Below are 20,892 nucleotides of genomic sequence, written 5' to 3' on the forward strand. Positions count from 1 at the left end.
TGAACTTCTCTTGCACTTTCTTTCAGGCACCTTGTAGCTCAAGCTGTTTCAGAGTTGCACGCTTCATTTAGTTTGTTTTGGCTTTGACACTACGGTGTATACACTTCTGTCCTGCACCTTGGACACATCTCCTTGCTGAGCCTGATACTGGCAGCTAGCGTGCCAGCAGAGTAGTGCCCGATTGGTGCCACAATGGTACACCAAGAAAGACAAGGACCAAAAGTGGAAGACGACGCAACTAAAACTGTCGGTGTTTTGTCTTTGTCCACCTTTAGTCTGCGTCTGGTTTTCTGTCTCGTGTTGTCGAACCGAGCACGGGGAACTAACTGTCCCAGTTATTTGTTTTAAGAGTAGCACTGCTCCCTTGTGCTGCTTTTACAGATCCACTTTTGTATACAGCGTTGAAAGACACTGCAATGCAATTTGAGTGCCAGCATACCATGTATTACAAAGCTTGCTGTAGTCTGTCTAAATAGTGTGCTCTGATTGCTTCTGTGTAAGGCAGCTAGAGTTAGTGAACTTGCTGGCGAACAGATTTTTTTGCGGAGATTTAGGCATTGCCCTGTTTGCCACTGTTAGAAGCTGTAAGCAGGCTTTTGAAAGCGTTAGCTCTTACTCATCATGTTTTGAGATTTCGTGGGGTCTGCTACCACCCTGAGATCACAGCGCCATCTGTGGCAGCAACTAGAAAACAGCACATCTCGCACTGAGACTTGTAGCGCTATCTACAATAGCATACAACAGCTAACGCTCATTACTTCGTCTTCCAGACGGTGGCAGGCGTTTTCTTTTTTACTCAAGAACTTGCTGCTGTCCTAGCTGGAGTTCACTGTAGAACATGAGGGAAAGAATGCGACATAGGTGTTGTGAGACAGTGCATTGTTAGGAAGAACTTTCTGCGAGCTCATTTTTTACTTGCGGTAAAAATGGTTTCCGTCATAGGCGTGAGCTCACAAAAGCTGTGCCGCTGGTGTGGATGTGTGCAGGCCAAGCGACAGCAGCTGTCCCTGGCCACGTGCGAGCGTGGCCGCCTGTCTCTCAGCGACCCCAGCAACCTGCGTGCCAATGCCTCCCCCGCGGTGGCATCTCGGTCCCCGCTGGCCGGCCGGCACCCCTCTGCCCCGCTGAGCGCCAGCCCTTCGTCGTCCCTCTCGGGTGCAGCCTCCTGGGGCCCCACACGGGACCGAGCAGGCTCGGATCCCCGGCGCGGAGGTGCGAGCGGATCAGCCGCATTCCTGCCACCTGGACTTAAGGAGCAGCACGCAGCTCACCGCTGCAAGCGCACGGGCGGAGGCCCTCCCCCTGGCAGCAGGTAGGCTGATCAGTGGCCGTACACTCCGAAGCAGTGCAAATACAGCTGGCACTGGGCTGAGTAAAATTGCCTCTCTCTAGCTTACTTTCTCTGGTCACTTGAACATCAATACTGTACCATATACCACAGGCTTTCTCCGTAGAGTCAGTGAAAGACCTGTTGAGTTGTTCCAGAAGGGGCGCAGTTTGCTCTCGCATTAGGATAAATGCTCAGGTAAGTTGAACAGTGTTATACCATTTGTTTGGTTTCCCATACACTAAGTGTAACATAAATCTGCTGTGAAGTTTTTAATTAGGGAGATAAACACATTCTACCCCGATTAAGCGTGGCTGACACGGTCCAAAGCAGCCAGGACTCCACCGCGTGGTTGCGTACGCTACCGAGCGCACACCAACCATAGAGGGCCTTGCTCTGCGGGAACAAAGGAACGACACACTGGCTGACACAAACAAGGCATTTATTGCTACAACAACAATAACGCCAGCTAGCAACAAAATACACTGAGGAATCGAGGACATCCGACTCACCAGCACGGTTACGAGCGAACGTTCGCCCACACTAGGGCAGAGGGAAACTCTGAGGCCGGACGGGATGAGCTGTGGGAGAATGTTTCCTGCCCCACGAGGCTTTGCCATTCACCCCGCCAACGAAGAGCGGAGCGTCGCACGTGAACGTCAGTGCGCTTCGCAGGTCCCGAGCCGAAGAGGGCCATCTCCCCCGCACGCACAGCAATCACGCCATCCATGGCGCTCATGTCTCTGCAACGCCGGCGCCCTCCCTTGCTAGTTAAAGTAACTAACACGTCTAAAGAGGGCACATTGTGGGGAAGCAGCACTGTTAAGGAGGGTGCACTGTGGGGAAGCCAACCACAGGGGCAGAGGTCCCCGCACAGTTTAAGATGTACTGTGTTGCGTGTTTCTCAGTAAAGAGGAACTTTTGTGCAGACTGTCTGTGCAGCGGTACTCATGGAGCGTCCATGAACACTCTCGAGGCAAACAAGAAAAAATGTAACCAGGTTTACACCATGGTGCGCAATGCACGAAATTCTGCAGTGGCGGTTGGATGTAGAGAGATACGGTACCTTATCTGTTATGCACTGCGGCCATGCACAGCAAGCACAAACAAAGCACATCCAGTCCCACACTAGCAATCTCACTGCAAAGAGCGCCATGGCGCTTGAGCTTTGATGGGTGTGAATCCTGCTGGAATTACACACAGTTGCACACAGAAGGTGTGACACTGAACGAGTTGTCGCGCATGTTATGGGAACTCTCGCACCGCACTGTCACACGTCTCCGTGTGGGCCCAGTTTCATGGCAGTGGTGGCAGCACAGCTGCCGCCGCCCATGTCACGTGTGTTCAAGTTGCACGTCGCTAGCACGTTGTTAGTGGCAGCTGCTCGCAACTCTGTTCAGCCCAGCTTTGTTGCCCGCACATCAGAAGAGGTGCGCAGCTGCTGCGGACACCGCCAAGGGATTTGCATCGAGCATACAAGTAACAGCTGTCGCTGTAAAAAAAAAATGGCGGCTGATTTAGTGCATTTATCGGATTTTCAGTCTTTTCATTTTCGCATTCCTTGTACCATTTCGCATTTGCGTGCAAATTACCATCAATATACACCTCGTAATTATGATGTTACAGCAATCCAAAAATGCTGTATCACACTTACTGCACTTTAAACTGGGCAAACGACACACAGTTTTCATCACCAGGTGTTTGGAAACTACGCGCTACACTGCGGCCATTTTGGTCTCGTTCAGAAGCGTTCGCTCTCGGCTTTATTTTCCTTGCGAGCAGCAGCCCTGTGCATGTTGTCTTCACAGCAAAAAGGAACGCCAAAGTAATGTGCAGCACATGCTGCTAATGGCCAGGTGAGGCATGTAATCAAAATGGCGCCTTTTGGTTGGCTGCGGCAAGCTAGCCTTGGATAGCAGGCGCCCTGCGGCGCCATTTTGTTTTTTTTTCCGACCATGCTAGTGCAACACGAGAACCATGCTGGGAGGTACGACCGCTCTGTGCACAAGTTCGGGCGAAAGTGAGCGAAGGAGAAAAAAAGCGTGTTAATAACGCAACAGCATTGCATCTTGTGACTGCTGATCAAAAAGCAAGCCCCAGTGCAACGCAATTACCCGACAGTTGTGCTGCGGGCGGCAGCGTTCCACCAACTCTGCCTGGCAACGGCGATGTTCTTTGTTCAGACTGCAGTCGTGTATGAATTGATACCACGCCTGTCACAAAGAGTGACGTAATGCGAGTACTAAGTGCCCGTGAGCAGGCTATGCTTGATTGGTTCGAATCGATGCCGGTGACTGCATAAAAGACCCCGATCTTCACTGATTCAAGGGGTGTGTCCACAGCATCGGCCACAGACAAAGCTGCGTCATATACTGTTATCGACCTCAAAATTTGCAAACATTCTTTTGGGTGCTGTGCAGTGCAAAACATGTCAGTCGCATATGCATGAGGGATGGTTGCAAGAGACAGTGCATGTGACCTCACCATGAAACTTGTCACACTGTTTGACAACTGTAGTGAGATAGCAGTCGAGTGGAACTCACGGAGGGTTGACGGCAAGAAAAAGTGCAATCCTTTTGTGGTAAGTGTGCTTACTAGTCATGCAATGCTGTCGACTGCTAATGGCCAGACAGCTATAAACATCGATTGTCTCGCCATAGAATGCACAACAAGACATTTCAGTGGCACTTGACAAGCACTATTCATCTTGCTGCCAACTGAGCTGCCAGAACCGCTATGGCACAGGCCGCACACGCTGTGGTGAAGGTGTATGATGACGTGTTTTGAGCACAGGGAAACATTACCGCATGCTGTCATGGCACGCAGGTGACATGCGGGGATTCGTCCCAAATAGGCATCGGTGCCGTAGTGTAACTGTTCAAGGGTTATGTGCTGGACTATGCGGTACTATCCAACTTTTTTCTGGGATGTGAAACTGGCCCCAAGCAAAACACTGGTAGGTACGAACTTTGGAAATCACACCACCAGTGCCGGAAAAAAACCACTTGCAAGTCAAGTCAAATGGTGGTGGAAGCAGGCAATACTCTATTTGAGGAGTGGCTACAGCAACACAACCTACAGTGGAGACAGTTACAAATTCAATGCCATTCAAGATTCGAAAGTCTGTGGCCACATTGAGGTGGCCACAGAAGACTGCAGTAATCATGTGTGGAAGCGCATGGGGCCAACGTACATCCTCTTGCAGGAGCACGGCGGTGAGGGCAAGCAAAGCCTCGGTGGCAGGGGCCAAATCACAGCCAAGCTAGTTGACAAGCTGGCTGTATGTTATGGCTGGGAGCTAAGATCTGATTTAGGTGATGTGGATGCTGTGCAGCAAGCCATGATGGCAACATAATACCACAGCACATCCACTGATGACTGCCGCAATCACACCTTGCATCCCACTGGAGAGCAGTCTTGGTGTGCTTCACAATGCAGCAGAAGCTAGACAGGAGCCTGAACCCAGGCACAGTCTGCCAAGCAATGTGGCTAAAGGAATGTTTATAATCACTTGTTGGAGAAGACCTTGCTACAAAGATGCCTGAGGTTGGGGGTTTTAGTGCACTAAAAGTACCCCCCTGCAAGAAAGCATGCTCCTTGAAGAAAGCTTCCTCACACATTTGCACAGAGGCGCAGGGAAGCTTTCTTGCGAATGTGGAGGTGGCATGCTTGCTTGCCTGCACGTAGTACAGATCTGCGAAGTCAGATCTTGGCGTCGTGTGTGGGTCATGTGCGGCATGTTGCCTCTGGTGGACGAAACAGTGTGTAGGCTGCGAGTTCACCTACCCTTTGACTTCAGGTTTAAATCTAATTCGGTTGCTCGGGCAACATAGCATCGCAACACATGCTTTTGCGGCGCAGAGATCTGACAAGGCCATTTAGCGTCATGTGCATGTCACCAGCAACAAATGGAAGGGGTTATTGCGCACCTGCTTGTAGAGGTGGTGTTAGCCGTGCTGCGGAAGGAACCAAATAGGGGAAAGGGAGAGAGAAAACTACGATCAGGGGATTTCAGTCTTGTGGTTAGCCAGCTGAACGCTTTAGGAGCGCCGGTGATGGGTGTATAGTAACAGAAAAAGAACACAAACGGCTGTCATGGTGGAAGAGGGAGTTTGAAAAAGACTAGAGAAAGAGAAGCCTGGACGAATGCCATTTTCAGTTGGGATGGTGGGAGCTTGTTTCATGCCCTCCCTCTTGAACTCACTACGTCCATAGTGCACTGAATCTTCTCTTTGCTAGGGGATATTCAAAATTCTGCAAGTGCGCTTTCCCGCATAACAATGTTGTCCCAAACAAGATGGCTGACCATGCGTTTCCAGCTGAAACAAAGCAAGAAAGTCTGTTTTTTTGTTTGATTCTTCCAAAATACGGTTCTTGCATTCTATCCAGACCTTTAGCGCCTGTCCTGTAGCCCACGTAGTTCCTTTATAGCGAAGTCGGCCATCTTGTTTGGGGCAACATAGTTATGTGGCATGGCGCACTTGCGGAACTTTGAATATCCCCTATTGCAAGGCAAATTTCTATTCATTGTTTTCATGTGGCATATGTATTTGACTTGCGTGACATGCATTTGAGCATGCCCTGCTTGGCTGTTGCGATTTTTGTGCTGCAGATCTGACAGTGGTTCAAGTCCACTGGCTTCTTCATCCCACGTCCGCCGGAGTCCCTGCAGTCCGTCAAGTGCGGCTACGTTATCGGAGGGCTCATTTCCTTCCAGCCGACGGAGCTCAGGTACGCGGTGCCTTCACTCACTGCGGGTGTTGGGCATTGACTGCAAGTACGAAGGGCAAAGCTTTCGTTATGTGGTCTCACCATTGTTGTTCACTGCATAACATGGAGTAGTGAAAAGCGGGAGTACTGAAAAATGCATCTTGCATCATGAGAAAGAGACGCATAATCGAGGCTCCTCTGTAGTAAGAAAAAATTTCATGGAAAAATGCCGGTCCTATGTAAGGGCCGCACCCCGTCAAAACCACTGGAAAAAAAGTGCGGCCCTTATATGAGCATATACGGTAAGTACAGGCACTGACTAGAATGGCTCAGTGCATACCTTGACCATATTTTTACAGAATTGCATGGATAAGCTGCAAATACCCTGGTCGCGGATTGCAGTTCTGATAACCCCTGTGTCCAGAGATATGTCACTGAGGTAGCGGTTGTCATTGGGGAACGTTCCTGTCGGGGATAGATTTGTATTCCTCGCGTGGAGGCACTTTCTTCCATTCTGGGAGCTGCCGGTGACTTGTCCGTTGCCCTCGTGTGCGTATTGCAGAGACCCACCTGGCCTCTCCATCATTCTCATCGCAACGGCCAAAGGCCAAGGAGCGGACTACCAGGGTGAGTGCCACATTTTTACTCTGTGGCTTTCTTATGCCTGTGTTACCTGTGGCAGGAAAAAAAAACTTACACTATCAGATAATGAGTGCAGGCACGAGCCTCTCTGATACAGTACTCTGATACAGTACTCTGATACAGTACTCTGATACAGTACTCTGATACAGTACTCTGATACAGTACTCTGATACAGTACTCTGATACAGTACTCTGATACAGTACTCTGATACAGTACTCTGATACAGTACTCTGATACAGTACTCTGATACAGTACTCTGATACAGTACTCTGATACAGTGCTCTGATACAGTGCTCTGATACAGTGCTCTGATACAGTGCTCTGATACAGTGCTCTGATACAGTGCTCTGATACAGTGCTCTGATACAGTGCTCTGATACAGTGCTCTGATACAGTGCTCTGATACAGTGCTCTGATACAGTGCTCTGATACAGTGCTCTGATACAGTGCTCTGATACAGTGCTCTGATACAGTGCTCTGATACAGTACTCTGATACAGTACTCTAATCTAATACACAGTACTCTGATACACAGTACTCTGATACACAGTACTCTACTCTGGTACACAGTACTCTACTCTGGTACATAGTACTCTGATACACAGTAGCCTGATACAGTAGCAGTACTCTGATACAGAACAACTCTGATAACAGTAGCAGACCAATTTTTCAGACTCCAACAATTAGAACTTGCACAATATTTGAGGCTTTGCTGCGGAACTGTTAGGCACCTCATTGGAATGTGCACATTTTCACGGCTGATATTTCAGGCTCTGTGGAGTTTGGAAGTTTGATTTTTCGGACTAAAATAGACGCTAGCAATGCTGTGGGAATTGGTTCTCTACGGAAAGTTCTTTTCTTTTGTTTTTCGTCGGAACTATGCGGTACTCTGCTGCCGTCATTGCCACCTGAGGTAATGGCACGCTCTTTGTGGCCAACGAGATGGCTTACCTGTCTTGGTCTTTGCCCTCGGAAACAGACTTCTTGCATCGCGTGGCACATTCATTCGTCCACGGCATGACCTGTGGCTGCCTTGCACTGTCTGGTATCGTGACGTGAGATGGTGCGGACATGACGAAAGCATGACTGTATATTATCACTTGCAAGCGGAACATGGGGAGTGGCAAAGATTGTGATTTTTTAAAGCTGGCTTTTCGCAGAAAGATTTTTTTTTTTTGAAATTCGTGGATGTTTCAGACTGATTATTCGGACCATTTTCCGGGTCCCGTAGAGTCTGAAAAATTGGTCGGCAACTGTAGTAGCCTCAAGGTTAATAATAAAGGATAAAAATACGAGCAGCCTTCAGGCAGGGAGAAAGCCAAAACTGGTGAAGATGATTTTGCAGGTTGGTAGACAGTAAATAGTCTCCTGTTCGAGCTGCTATAAATTTTTGGAATGGCCTGCCCCAGAAAACAAAACAATTCGCATCATAGTAATTTTGTTCTGTGAAGACATAAACAATGGCGATCTGCTTTTCAGATCACACTGTGGCAACGGTGTTCTTTTCAGTTCTGTCAGGTGCTTTACTGCGCGCATGCTGTCGGGAGAGTCAGACTGCTCCAAAACAGTACAGGCCCCTATGTGTCAACACTGCTACAGAGCTACAGGACTGGCTGCAAAGGAAACGCATGCCAAAACTGCTAGACTCAAAAAGAAAACCCCAGTGATGCGCAAATCAGTGACCAAAGCGGTGCACATCTGTGCTGAGCTGGCTGGCAGATGTGCGACCAACAGCCGATGTTGCCACGGACCGGCGCAAAACTCGGATGCAAAACCGAAACTACGAACCCGGACTTATCTGTTGACAGGCCCTCCGAACGGCATCACGGCTACCTCTTTTTGCATACGTCGAACGTCCGTGGGCAGCACTGTAGCATGAAATTTAGGCTTGATGAGTGATAATTAGAAGCTCATTTGCTATTCTTATGATACCTCATTTGGCACCTTGTTGAGAGCCCGTCCTAATTAACTGGTGTGAGCACAGATTCATCCCAATTAACGAGGTCCGATGTGGGCATTGACTAGAACCTTGCCACCAGTCCAAATGATCCAGGTTTGTGAATGCACAACAGTGTAATTAACTATGTTTTAGTGTATTCTTTTTGTTAAATGTTGCTGCTGCATACTGTTTCTGCGGCATAAGCCGCATACGCAGTCAACATAAAATCGACAGTTGTCATCGTCTTGCACATGAGCAGAGTTATTGCTGAAGTGTGCTTTCTTTAGCCTGCTTTTGTCTGCTTTACAAGCCTTTTGTGAGTGATCTTGTTTTTGCACCGTGCAGCTCAGCACTGGGCATGCGTGCACATTTTAGTAGGGAAACAGCTGATGTTTGTTTTCTCGTGTGCTTTCACCCTGTGCAGTATGAGGCGTACATGCCCCTGTGCGAAGTGCAGCAGGCCTTGAAGAAAGGGGAAGTCGTGGAGGTGAGAGCCTTGACCTTCATCACTGCATGCCGTCTTTAAGAGTGCAGTCACCATAAGAGTAGTAGCAGTACATTACAGTTGGCTCGCTGGTAATGCATGCCATGGCAAATCATTGCCATGTTGCGACAGTTTAACCTCTCGATGTAAGTTTTTTAATTCCTGAAGGCTGCCTCCATTGAAGTGCTTGTATTTGAGACCATGTAACGAATGTGCAGCGGCGGTTGACCTTGATATAATGAACTCGCTAAGCCAACCATCTATTATCTTGTGCTGAGTTAAGAAATTTGGGAGAAAAGTTTCATGACGATAAAGCATGAACTAACATAAGAGGAACGTCAGCGATCGCAACGAGCGACTGCAGTTGAGTTGTGTCGTGCCCCCGCCTTTTCCATTCTCCCCACCCCACTTGTAGCTGTGTTGCGCGAACCGCGGCATAGCTGGCGGCAGCTGTGTTGCGGCAGTCACGCCTATCAGTGTGATCGCAGAACATTTCTCCGTGTTTGTGACTTCAAGTAACGCTGTTTTTTGTAACATTTTCTAGGTGATTTCACCTACATTTATTTCTTATTTTGGTTTCCATTGTGCAATGTCTTTTCAGATCTTTTTGCAAAAACTTCACGTAACAAAAACATGGATGCAACGAAAAATCCCGGACTTTTTTCAACTTTGTTATATCCAGGTTTAACTTTTTTTTTTATTATTGCCAGTTTGTAATGTAGGACTCTGCTAACACATTGTAGTGGCTTGTGTATGTGTGTTTGGTAGCTATGTGCTACATCAGCCTAAGGTTATGACGGCAGTGCGCATACTTGCGTGCTTGTTTGGCGACAGTGTTCAGTGTCATTCTATGTCTCGCATTGGTTTTATGAAACTGAGCGCCACTTTCTCGCTCTGCAGTAAACTGGCATTTTGGTGCACTCAGCATAAGCCTGTAGCCGCGGCTGAAAAACAGGCGCTGCAGACTGAAACGCTGGTGTGTGCGCATACCCCAGCAGCATATATTGGGCCAATATTATAGCATATATAGCAATATTAGAGCATATATTGGGCCAATATTGGGGAATATTGGGCGAAAGACCAGAGTGAGACCAGGCATTTCCAACATTGGGCCAATCACCCATGCTGCTTGGGTGGGGACTGCAGCCGAGTGCAGAAGCGTCAGTCTTGTGTGTTTTCCTTCTCTCTCTCTCTCGCAGGGGGTGCTGCGCATCAACCCGAGGAACTACGAGGACTCCTTTATCAGTGCGCCGGTAATCCTCGGTAGTCCTATTTCGCTGGCTCCTTCCTCTTTCCCCTCTCTCCCTTTTTTTTCTCTCTCACTCTTTCTCATCTTAACCTCTGGTCTTAACCTCTGGGCCTCTCACTAACCTCTGCTGCTGGTGGTGGTGGTGGTGGTGCTTTAACTGCAGCCCTGGCCAGGTTGCTTATTCTCAAGCAAACGAGGCTTAACGAGTTATCCTGATGGAACCGTGTGTTGGAGGATAGCCTAGCCTTTCCATAGAAATAGCTGGTTGACAGTGAAAAGAGTAAGGGGGGACGCGGCAAATGAAATTGGTCTGTCGGGTCAAATTTCTCATTTTTTTTTGCTTGTGTGTGGGTGGTCCTCAGGTCTTCAATGGTCTCGAATCGAAACGTTAGTGAAATCTGCAGTAGAAATTTGGAAAAGGATTGCATTTTTTTTACGCATGGTCATTGAAAATTGTGATTAAACCGTGCTCGTGGTAGTCCCAGCCACAGTGCAATATATGTAGGTGGGGACACAGTGGCCTGCGCCATGGACAAAGTCCCCTAGTTCCTCTGGGCACCGTGAGCTCTCTTTGATTGGTGGCCTGTTTGCGAGCATTGTTTAAGCCTGTTACACGTGTGAGAAACGCTGCCTTGATGACAAAGTGACACTCTTGCGTGGCATTCTTTCGTTTGTTCACTTGATCATTGGATCGTTCTTTCATGGCTGCCTCTTGTGTCCACCACTGCACACTCATTGAATGCCCACATTATAAAAAAAAAAAAAGGGGAAAAGTCAGATGCCAAGGAACGAGCACCAGGCAGTAGCATTCAGTTTCTATGGCAACGAGATAGGTCGTGTATGTTTTTCTTTGACCGCGAGGTAGCACCGCTCAGCCGACACAAGACGTTGCAATCACAGGCCTGGCCAGGAGGTGCACGAGTGGTACTTAATTTGGCCACTGGTGTCCGGCGCGTTTCGCATTTTGTGTCCCCACCTATAAATCTTGCACCGTGGTCCCGGCGCATAGCAGATTCCAAGGCTTTCCGACTGTGGAGTACCACCATCTTGGTATCACTGTGAAGAACACAAATCGGAGCTTCCAATCGCCACAATGCTTCATTCATCCGAGTAAGAGCAAAAGTAAACAAGGTGATCAAAAAACAGGAAAAGTAGCACTGCAATCAGCTCCTTTAGTCTCGAGGTAACCAGTGAGGGCCTCCACTGGCTGTGGTGCGTACATATCAGTGACACACTTGGCACGTGTGCGTCAAGGTATGGTGGGATCCCTAGAAATCCCTAGTGGTCCCTAGTGGTCCCTAGAAATGTCTGCTTCGGCAGCGTGCTTGGAGTGTTCAGCATGTGCGTTGGGCGAATACGGCAAGATTGCACTCAAATGGCTTTGTCTTGCTAGCTTCGGGGACAGCAGTTTCAGCACAGTAATGATTGAGGTGATCGTCCCCGCCGTGCTATCGAGCTGATCTGCCCAGGAGGGTTTTTACGATTGTTTTTGCGAGAGATGTGGAAAAGTGAACTTTGAGGTTGATTTTCTCAGCTTTCACATTTTTTGCTGTTGCTGTCGCTCATCCTTTCGGCATTTCTTAATGAATGACAGTAGAATGATACTTTTTTTGCACATGAGTGCTTAGATGTTCAGCGCAATCAAGCTCTCAATTTTTCTGCATATGTGAGCAGTTGTTTCTGAAAGTTATTTCTGCAAGAAATGTTGAGTAAATATACGTTCTTTTATTTATTTAGGGATACAAAACAGATCTCATAAACTTGAACCTCGTTATAATGTAGTTGAAGGGTCCCGGCGATTACTTCGTTATACCCATTACTATTTTATAAACAGTTTCGTTATAACGAGGTTCAACTGTAGCTTTATTGCACAGAACAGGTGTCCGTGAACATGCTGAAATCAGAAACTAGTGCATTTTCTCTGTAGTTTATTAACTTTGGGATGACTTAATAAGGGTGTTAATTGTCGTTACTCGGTAACTTAACAGCTAGCATCAAATAAATGTTGCTCTGAAATGCGTATAAAAAGTTGCATATCCGTACTAAATTTTATTGCATTTCATTCAGTGATAATGAAAATAGTTCTAGCTGCCGCGTCCCCCCTTAACTGAGCATAGAGCTAGTGAACAAGCTTGTTTCAATGAAGCCTTAAGACTTGCAACATAAGAAGTCCTCAGTTAATGGCATTTATGGCTCTGCTGTAAAATCACTTGCAGTGTTTTCTGCATGCAAGTCTGGCCCTCGGATTTGAAGTGCCGGCACTAGGATTACATCAGCGGCCAGTGCCTGTCAGTTTTCCTGGCACTAGGAATAAATGTTAGGCACTTGCGCTGATGTGGTGCACGGGTCAGGTTGATTGGCACCTAGTTTGAATTGAGTGTGCAAAGCTGTGTGCACCGCACCATATGCTCACTGCTCGGTGTTAACCCATATATGCCTAGTATCATACATATAGGACACCACATTTTTTGGGCAGTAACTCTAGAAGTTTATCGCATAAAAGCTTGCGTCCGCTAGCTTGGGTTCAAGGGGTTCTAAATGTTTCCTGTGCAAGGGTTGTTTTTTTGTGCGTTCAGAAAGATCTGCCATTCTTCTCTGGACACCATTTTTGTGATTTGACCAAATCGGCTACATTGTAATTCTGCAGGGAAAACAAATAACTTTTACGCGTTGTCCCAAGGAAAGCAGCGTGCATGATGAGAAATGAGGTTTTAACGGTGTCGAGTGTTTGAAGCTCTATGACACTTAACAGGTAGCGAATTAGCCTGGTATCCTGCTCTGTAGGATGACGCAAAAGTTGGTGTTCAGTAATATAGATCCGCTAAAAAAACGATGATTCTAAATTGTGTAGTGAAGTAAACATTTTATAGCAAGACATCTTTTTTTCAAATTTCTGAAGTTCCGGCATATATGGGTTAAAACTCCTTTTGAGAGCAGCTGCCATTAGATGTACCCCAACACGAGGAGTCAGACTGCCGGCACAGATGCCCAGTGTAACTACGTTGAAGTTGCGTGTTCGCACACTTGCAAGGTTTTCCAGCTGAGTCACTTTGCTGAGAGTTTGCACCATAGCTGTGCTCAGGGCTGCGGTTCTTTTCCTTTCGTTCTTTTGCTCTCCTGCTTTTCTGTAGGCTGTTCTGCTGCTGCTGCTTCATGCTTGGCCTCCACTGTGTGCTGCTCTGCATGCCGTATGCTTTGTTTTGAATGTTCGCCTTTTTTTGGCAACAATGTTTGTCAAGATTACAGGGGAAGGATTGTGTGAGTGTGGTAATTGCGTAAAGTGTTTGGGGTAGCCCTCAAAGTGGTGTGGATTTCTATCGAAGGGGCAATCACTTGTTAGTGTTCACCCAAAAATAGCTTACGAAGGAAAGCTTTGAGGTGTGGCAACTGTGCTCATCTGCGATGCATGATGCGATAGAACCTTGTTAAGGAGAACAGGTAAAAAATGTTGATATTGCTTGATTTAGCCGATGTTAGTAATATAAAAGTTCTTCAGAAATGCACGCAAGAGTGGAGTAAAGCTGGACCAGTTGGTAACTATCCATCAAAAAACAGCACAGAGAAAAACACTGAACACACAGGGAGAATGGACAGGACAGGAGCGCCCTGTCCGTTCTCCCTGTGTTTCCCATGTTTTTCTGTGCACCATTTTTTGATGGATGCACACAAGAGGAGCACATTTAGCTGGGGAAGGGACGGCAACATAGGCGAACTTCTACAGAGCATGGAAAAGACTTTTTTTTTTTTTTCCGAGTGCCAAAAGCCAGTTAGGTTGGCTTCCCTGCATAGCAGTGCCAGCACTGTGTGATGGTGGGTTGAATGAAAGCCATTGCAGTTTTCATCGCCTCCGTCACAGCCGATGTGAGCGCATGATGGTTACTGCACCTGTCCACGCCATTGCTTCCGCTGCACCATTGATGGGTGCGATACGCACAAAAATGAATGGAAATGGTTGAACATTTGACGGTTGAAGTTCAACCGTAGTGTTGCAGCTGCTTCTATGCTCCTGGTTGCACTTGGGGACTAGCGAGATAGCCGTTTCTCAAGTGGCATTTTTAATTATGAGTGAAAAATCTACAACACACTTGGTCACCACTGCAAGAACTGCCACCAGGTGGCACTACTGTGCGCACTTCTTTCGTGCGCGGTGGTGGTGGCTTTTTTTTCTAACGCGTGACAGTGTGCGTGTCATTCTGCTGTTAGGCTTAGCCAGGTGCGCACAATCTCAAGCCATGAGAGAGCGAAACTTTGGCCAGTAAGCACGAACGAAGCTCGCAAACTTGCTTGCTGCCTTTGCACAGCCTGCATTGCTCATTTTTTGAACCAGTGCTGCTTTGCAGGCGATACGTGAGCAGAGGTTGCTCTTTGGCTGTGCATTTTCTTTAGAGCACTTGGTTCTCTCTTGCACTGGCATTTGCGATTTGAAAGCACCAGTTTGAAATCAGTCATGGTGGTCCATGTTGCTAATGGAAGCCACCTCAGTCACAAGTTTTATGAGACTGACTGAGAGTGGGCGCATCTAGTGCTTCCCATTTCTGGCAGCAACCATGGATGGCCGTGGCTTTGTTTATCGGCAACAGTGTTGAGTCGGCAGGTGACTGGCTACCAGTCAGTGACTGTAGCAGATCTTGAAAAAAGTTTTCACTGCTAATGGTGGCTTTGGACGCGTAGCTGTAAAAGTGGGGAACGGGCAGAACAAAATGTCTGCCTCTTCCTCACTTTTTGTGCCCGAGAATTTTGGAATTTAGTTTTCTTTGCCAATTTTTGTTTTACAATAAACAGTTGAGTATATTTCATACTGTACGCAAGTGTCTTCCATGCTCTCTTTTTTTTTTTTTGTGATGAGACCAAAACGGCTTTGAATGAGGCGATTTCGAACCATCCTGAGTCCACTGTGTTACATTCAAGCTTCAATGCACACTACATACGGCAAGTTTGTGAAATGTAATGGCCTACGTCACAAATGCACTTTTAGTAAATCAAAGCACGAGAGTGGACAAACGAGGTGAAGTGACAGCGAGCTGAGACATTCCACCAGGTCCCCACTCTGACATTACCACAGAAGCCAAAGCTCATCTTGTGGGGCCTAAAAGTAGTGCAGTCACTGATCAATTGAAAGAAGTGCTGATTTTTAAAGCTTATTTTCTATTTAATCAGTGATTGGAGATGAAATGATGGCCCGGTGTGCTATTTGTAGGCAATGAAAATGTGGGGTGGTGTGGCAGTGGCAGCAGATCCACTTCGGAGTGAGTCACTCTCAGTTGTAGGGCATCGCTCTGGTTATGACTTCATTCTCATAAGTGCGGGGGGCTTCTATGCAAAGGTTAGAACATGGTTTCAGTGTTTTCACGGCATGCAGTGTGAAGCAAGCTGTTTGGAATATCCACTGGAGTTGTCTAATTCATGGTTCAGTAATGTGCTTTGCATCTGGCATCCCATTTTGACACAAGTCTTTGTGCATATGCAATGACAGCACACACAACACTCTACTGTATTAACGTAAGAAGTTGGGCTAGTTTATACGTGTTCATGGTTAGTGAGCGCAAAAAAGACGAAGAGAAGAAGACGACAACATGACAAGCACTCACTTGCAACTGAACGTTTATTGGGAAAAACAGTTATCTGTACACAAAGAAGCAAGAGACTAAAGTTCAGTGACGCTGCACCAGGTATCTTAATCAGGAACGGATTACATGCGCATCAACAAGAGATCTATAGCAATGCAGTGAACTCTACTGTACTTCACGATTTGTTCCCCTTGCGACGGCAGTAGGTTCGCATCACCAGCTGAATGGGTCGATTATACTGTTTCATTCATAGCAGCCAATGCAGCAAAAGCTTAGTGCGCTCGTAAAACCATATTACCGCGTCACGTATCATCTCTTCTTGAATCCTTGGTGAGTGCTTCGGTATAGGACGGAAGTTCTAGCATAGGGAATCGCGGTCGACGCTTTGATGCACTGCGTGTTCACGCCTTCTGGCAATAATTTTCACTGAAGGAGTCGGAGCAATATGCCCTACCATCCGCATATCATACTACCACATGTCACTTTTACCTCTCCAGAGTCTCACCGAGTCCGTAAGAGGTAAAACGAAGTGCGGGAGATTGTATGATTGTATTCACGGTACTTAAGATTTGTTGCAAGAGAATATACCTTAGTCTCACCGAGTCCGTAAGAGGTAAAACGAAGTGCGGGAGATTGTATGATTGTATTCACGGTACTTAAGATTTGTTGCAAGAGAATATACCTTAGTCTCACCGAGTCCGTAAGAGGTAAAACGAAGTGCGGGAGATTGTATGATTGTATTCACGGTACTTAAGATTTGTTGCAAGAGAATATACCTTTGTTCACTTAGGTTGTATCGGTTGTATGGCAAACTACTTTTCGAGATTGTGCTTAGCCTGTGTGTGAACTCGCATGCTAGCTTTGGCAGCGTTGACTGCTATATATGAAAGTGAGTATAGGTGCAGGCAGGAGGAAATTTTCCGGACGTCCGCAATCTCTATACACCTGCGTCTGGAGAAGCTAATTCGTATAAGCTCGTGTTTGGTCTCTCTCTCTCTCTCTCCTGCTGTTGCCAAGGGACGACGCCTGCAGGCAAGACATTCACACAACACTGGGGAAGCGTTGCTTTGTGGTTCGGGCTTTAAATGGAAATGTAATACATTGGAGCCAGAGGGAATTTTGCTAGGAGTGGGTTGCCCAGTGTGTAACACTGTAAAGAACAACATATTGGCCAGTAACATTTCAGGCGATTTCTGTCGCTCATTAGCATGCACAGGATAAAAAACAAATGCCACATGGGCATTGTAGCATATCACGGCGGCTGTCACGTTGCTTAATTAGGGATGTTTGTTTGATACTGCGGATTGTTTAGGAGGTGGCGGGGCGTTGACAGTCAGAGCAAAGTAAACATGTCATTTATTTTGCATAGAGTGACTGATAGCCCATGTGCAGTTTCAGGGCACTAAATCCCACGAACCAAGCCTAACGATTTGCTAATTATTACTAGACAGTACAGTTTTAATGTTCTTCAGGCCAGACAGTGTGTACATGCACAACATTAGTTTTTTCTTTTCTTTTTTACAATTGCTTGTGTGCAGGTTCTTGCTTTTACTTCACACAAAATGCTTCTGCTCATTTGTTGCAGATATACAAAAAGTGATGATTGTTTGCAAACTGCCCAGGCCATATGACAACACAAAAAGAGAAACTTTCACTAACTTATCCTTTGGGCTGCATAACATTACCACATGGATGGCAGGACGATGTAAACTATACACCTATACTCTTTCTGGGGACAAGTGAAGGGCTGGTGGTGTTAATAAAGTCAAATGTAATGAGCCATGCATCCATCTGCTGATTTTCTCTACATGTATTTTGTGTAATCTGGTGAAACCGTGTTAGTTTAACCCCCGTTAATTCGGAAATCGTCTCGGCCAACGTTCATGCAAGTCTGTGGTGTCGGACGCAACTGGGCTCGCACCAGATAATTGGGACGGGCTCCTCGCCGGAGGCAATGTCGCGGCACAACCGGCACAGTGAGTGATCGTCCAAGTATTTCGCTTACCCGCACACCTCGGATGTGTGACAATGTTTGGAGGCTTCTATCGCTTCCCTTTTCGTTTTCCCTGCAGGCTGCGGTGTTAGTGGCCTAGTCGTGCATCAGATAGCCAGATAAGTACAGTTTTACGCAGTTTCAGACGGTGACTGGCACTGGGCTGGTCGTTTCATTTTCTCACCAGGCGTACGGCCGGTCTCGATGCGCGCTCGCTCTCTTGCGGCCTGTGCATGAGGGGTAGTTGCTACCTATCTTCGCAACTCTCCAGGGGCGCTGCGAGTCAACCCTCTCAGCTCGAGTGGAGCAGCTGAAATACACCATAGGGGTAGCCTCAGCGCGCTCTGGTTCGGTTACTTAGCACATATTGCTGAACAGCTGCTCCGAGCTGTGAAAAAGAACTTGACAACCGTATCTTATGCAGCCACTGCTATCAGCACGCAAAGCAGGGAACTAGTAGATGGCTCTCAAAACATTGAAGTCGGCATGCAATGATGACGTGTAGTGTTATCGGGTAGGGCTGTAGCATTTGCGACTGACAGGAATGAAAGTGAGGCCAGATATTTCAGGGCGAAAGCAGGAGTTAGGAAAAATTTATTTTCATATTCAAGGCTCGCACAGCCTCTGTTGGTACTTGGAAATGTAAGAAGACAATAACAGCACTTGCTATTTGAAAATGTTCAAATGTATCTGTGCCATCTGTTCTCACTGCACGAAACACACCAGATCAGAAAGATCCATTGCTGTTTGAAACTCCGACATCGTTTCACATACTTAAAAGAACTGAAAAGAATAGCAGGCACTGCTTGTAATGCTTGTTTTCTTGTGGATGAAACCAGATAGCGTGTCATTTTGGTTTGCCAATTTCTTTGTGTAGTTGACAAGAAGAATTCACAGAAAATTCGCAGAAATCAGATGTGCTAAGCATTTGGTGTGACTTATGTCAACAGCTTTCGGGCAGCATAGCAGAGGTGAATCTTCTAGATGTGGTTCAAAGTTTAGTTGCAAGGCTTTGAGAATTTTTGATTGTGGGAGATCTTTCACCGTCTTTTCAAAAAGCGCCGAAATCATTTCCAGGAGAGCTAGACACAACGACTTTGGACAGTGAAGTTCATCATTCTCTTGAGTATGCCGAATTTTGTACAGAGGACTGCTAGTGTTGTTCGTCGTCACAAGCATGTAAGCAAGGCTTGCGAAGCATGATGTAGCCGTATAGACGACTTCACGTGGCAAACCTTTTGTTCACACGTTTAAGCACAGCGACACAACAGCACACCATAGCCACAATAATGATATGCGCAGCTTCACTTCACAAGGTTCTGAGATGCATATTCATGAAAAGTCTGATGCAGAAAACCTGCTGAGAAACGTGACCTTGTCAGCAGGACGCGCAGAGCATGAGGCGCATGGCAGACCTTTTATTCACAAGTTAAGGGGGGACGAGGGTCTTAAAACTAACTTTTTTATTTATGGCTGGAATCTCATGAAATTCTGCACACAGATGCGTTTTTCTCTTCTGATTCCAAATATGTAATCATATTTGAGCTGGTGGTCTTCAATCTTGAAAAGTCTGGAGTGTAATTAGGTAATTTCTTACGCAGCTTTAATGAACTTTCTCTTTGTATTTTGTTGCTTTTATTTAGATGAATTGATAGCCACAGAATTCCCATACCCGATGACATTCATGCCATCCTGACATACTATGTCGAGAGTAAAACGTCTCAGTATTTGACACTGCAACTCGTTAAGCTAATTGTAAATTGCTTTTTATATGTGACCTAAACAAAAAGAGAATGTCATTGGGTATAGGAATTCTCTGGCCATCAATTCATATAATTGAGCCCCGCCGCGGTGGCTCAGTGGTTACGGCGCTCGGCTGCTGACCCGAAAGACGCGGGTTCGATCCCGGCCGCCGCGGCCGAATTTTGATGGAGGCGAAATTCTGGAGGCCCATATGCTGTGTGATGTCAGTGCACATTAAAGAACCCCAGGTGGTCCCCAGGCTTTGGGATGTTAAACCTCCATAAACCAAACCATAAACCAATCATGTAATTGAAAGCAACAAAATGCGCTGAGAAAGTTCATTAAAGCTGTGTAATTAATTACCTAATCACACTCTAGAATTTAAGATAACTTCTGATCTAAGACCATCAGCTCAATTATGGCTACATTTTTGGAATCAGAAGAGAAAAACGCATCTGTGCGCGAAATTTCATGAGATTCTAGCCATAGATAAAGAGGTCAGTTTTAAGACCCTTGTGCACCCTTAAATGCAAAACCAAGACTTGAAAAAATGGGCCGTGCACGTCGGCTGCTCAAAACCAGCTCCAGCGCTGCCGCAGGAACGGTTGGCTCTCAGTGCCCTCTCGCGGAGACCAGCTGTGTTGCAGTGCAGAAAAAAATGCTTTGTTCTTTCAGTGCCTGTTCAGGCTGTAAGGAGAGAGAGTGTGCACGTCGAGACCGGCCGTGCTAGGAGATGTTTCGTCATTCCATGTTACCCTTGTTTCCATTCCTGTGGTTCAAAACTCGGGAGAATATTAGAAGGAATATTGTTGAAATTACAATGCAATCTCAAACTCCTCAGGGCAACCTTATCCAAGGCTCCTCTGCTGAAGAAAAAAAAAAAACCTGCAGACGGCACGCTGAAATCTGGAAGCAGCGGATATGCCGACTTTGAGAGGCAGTGTTTCAGATCTGCATGCTTCAATTGAGCGAAGCGAGGCCTCGGGTATTTTAATGCACGCAGCCTCGCGCGCAGTAGCATCTGCTGCCATCGCTGTCCTGTCACTGCTTGGTGTTTCAAGCTGCCAGTTCTGTGCCCATTTCCTTTTCTTCGCTTTCCCTACTCCACAAAATTTCTTCTTTCTATATCCATAGCCACCTTCTCCTTAGCACTTGCTTACTGTGCGATTTGCCCACAAGGTCATTAAAAAGCTAGCTTCTCCTGTTGGCTCTGAAGTCTGGTGGCAAAGACAGGTTTA

General features: G+C 46.8%; 1 protein-coding gene across 1 annotated transcript in view; it reads left to right on the forward strand.

Moving 5' to 3' along the window:
* The window catches only part of LOC149362173 (uncharacterized), a 96,521-nt gene that overhangs the window by 11,370 nt on the left and 64,259 nt on the right, over positions 1-20,892 (forward strand). The window contains exons 3-7 of the mRNA XM_089572934.1: positions 987-1,312; positions 5,940-6,058; positions 6,600-6,664; positions 9,043-9,105; positions 10,302-10,355. Coding sequence (XP_089429060.1) covers positions 987-1,312; positions 5,940-6,058; positions 6,600-6,664; positions 9,043-9,105; positions 10,302-10,355 — 627 coding nt within the window. The remainder of the gene's footprint in view (positions 1-986; positions 1,313-5,939; positions 6,059-6,599; positions 6,665-9,042; positions 9,106-10,301; positions 10,356-20,892) is intronic.

Source organism: Amblyomma mixtum, chromosome 2, assembly GCF_055824585.1.
Source record: "Amblyomma mixtum isolate Tamu chromosome 2, ASM5582458v1, whole genome shotgun sequence".
In the NCBI taxonomy this organism is placed as follows: Eukaryota; Metazoa; Arthropoda; class Arachnida; order Ixodida; family Ixodidae; genus Amblyomma; species Amblyomma mixtum.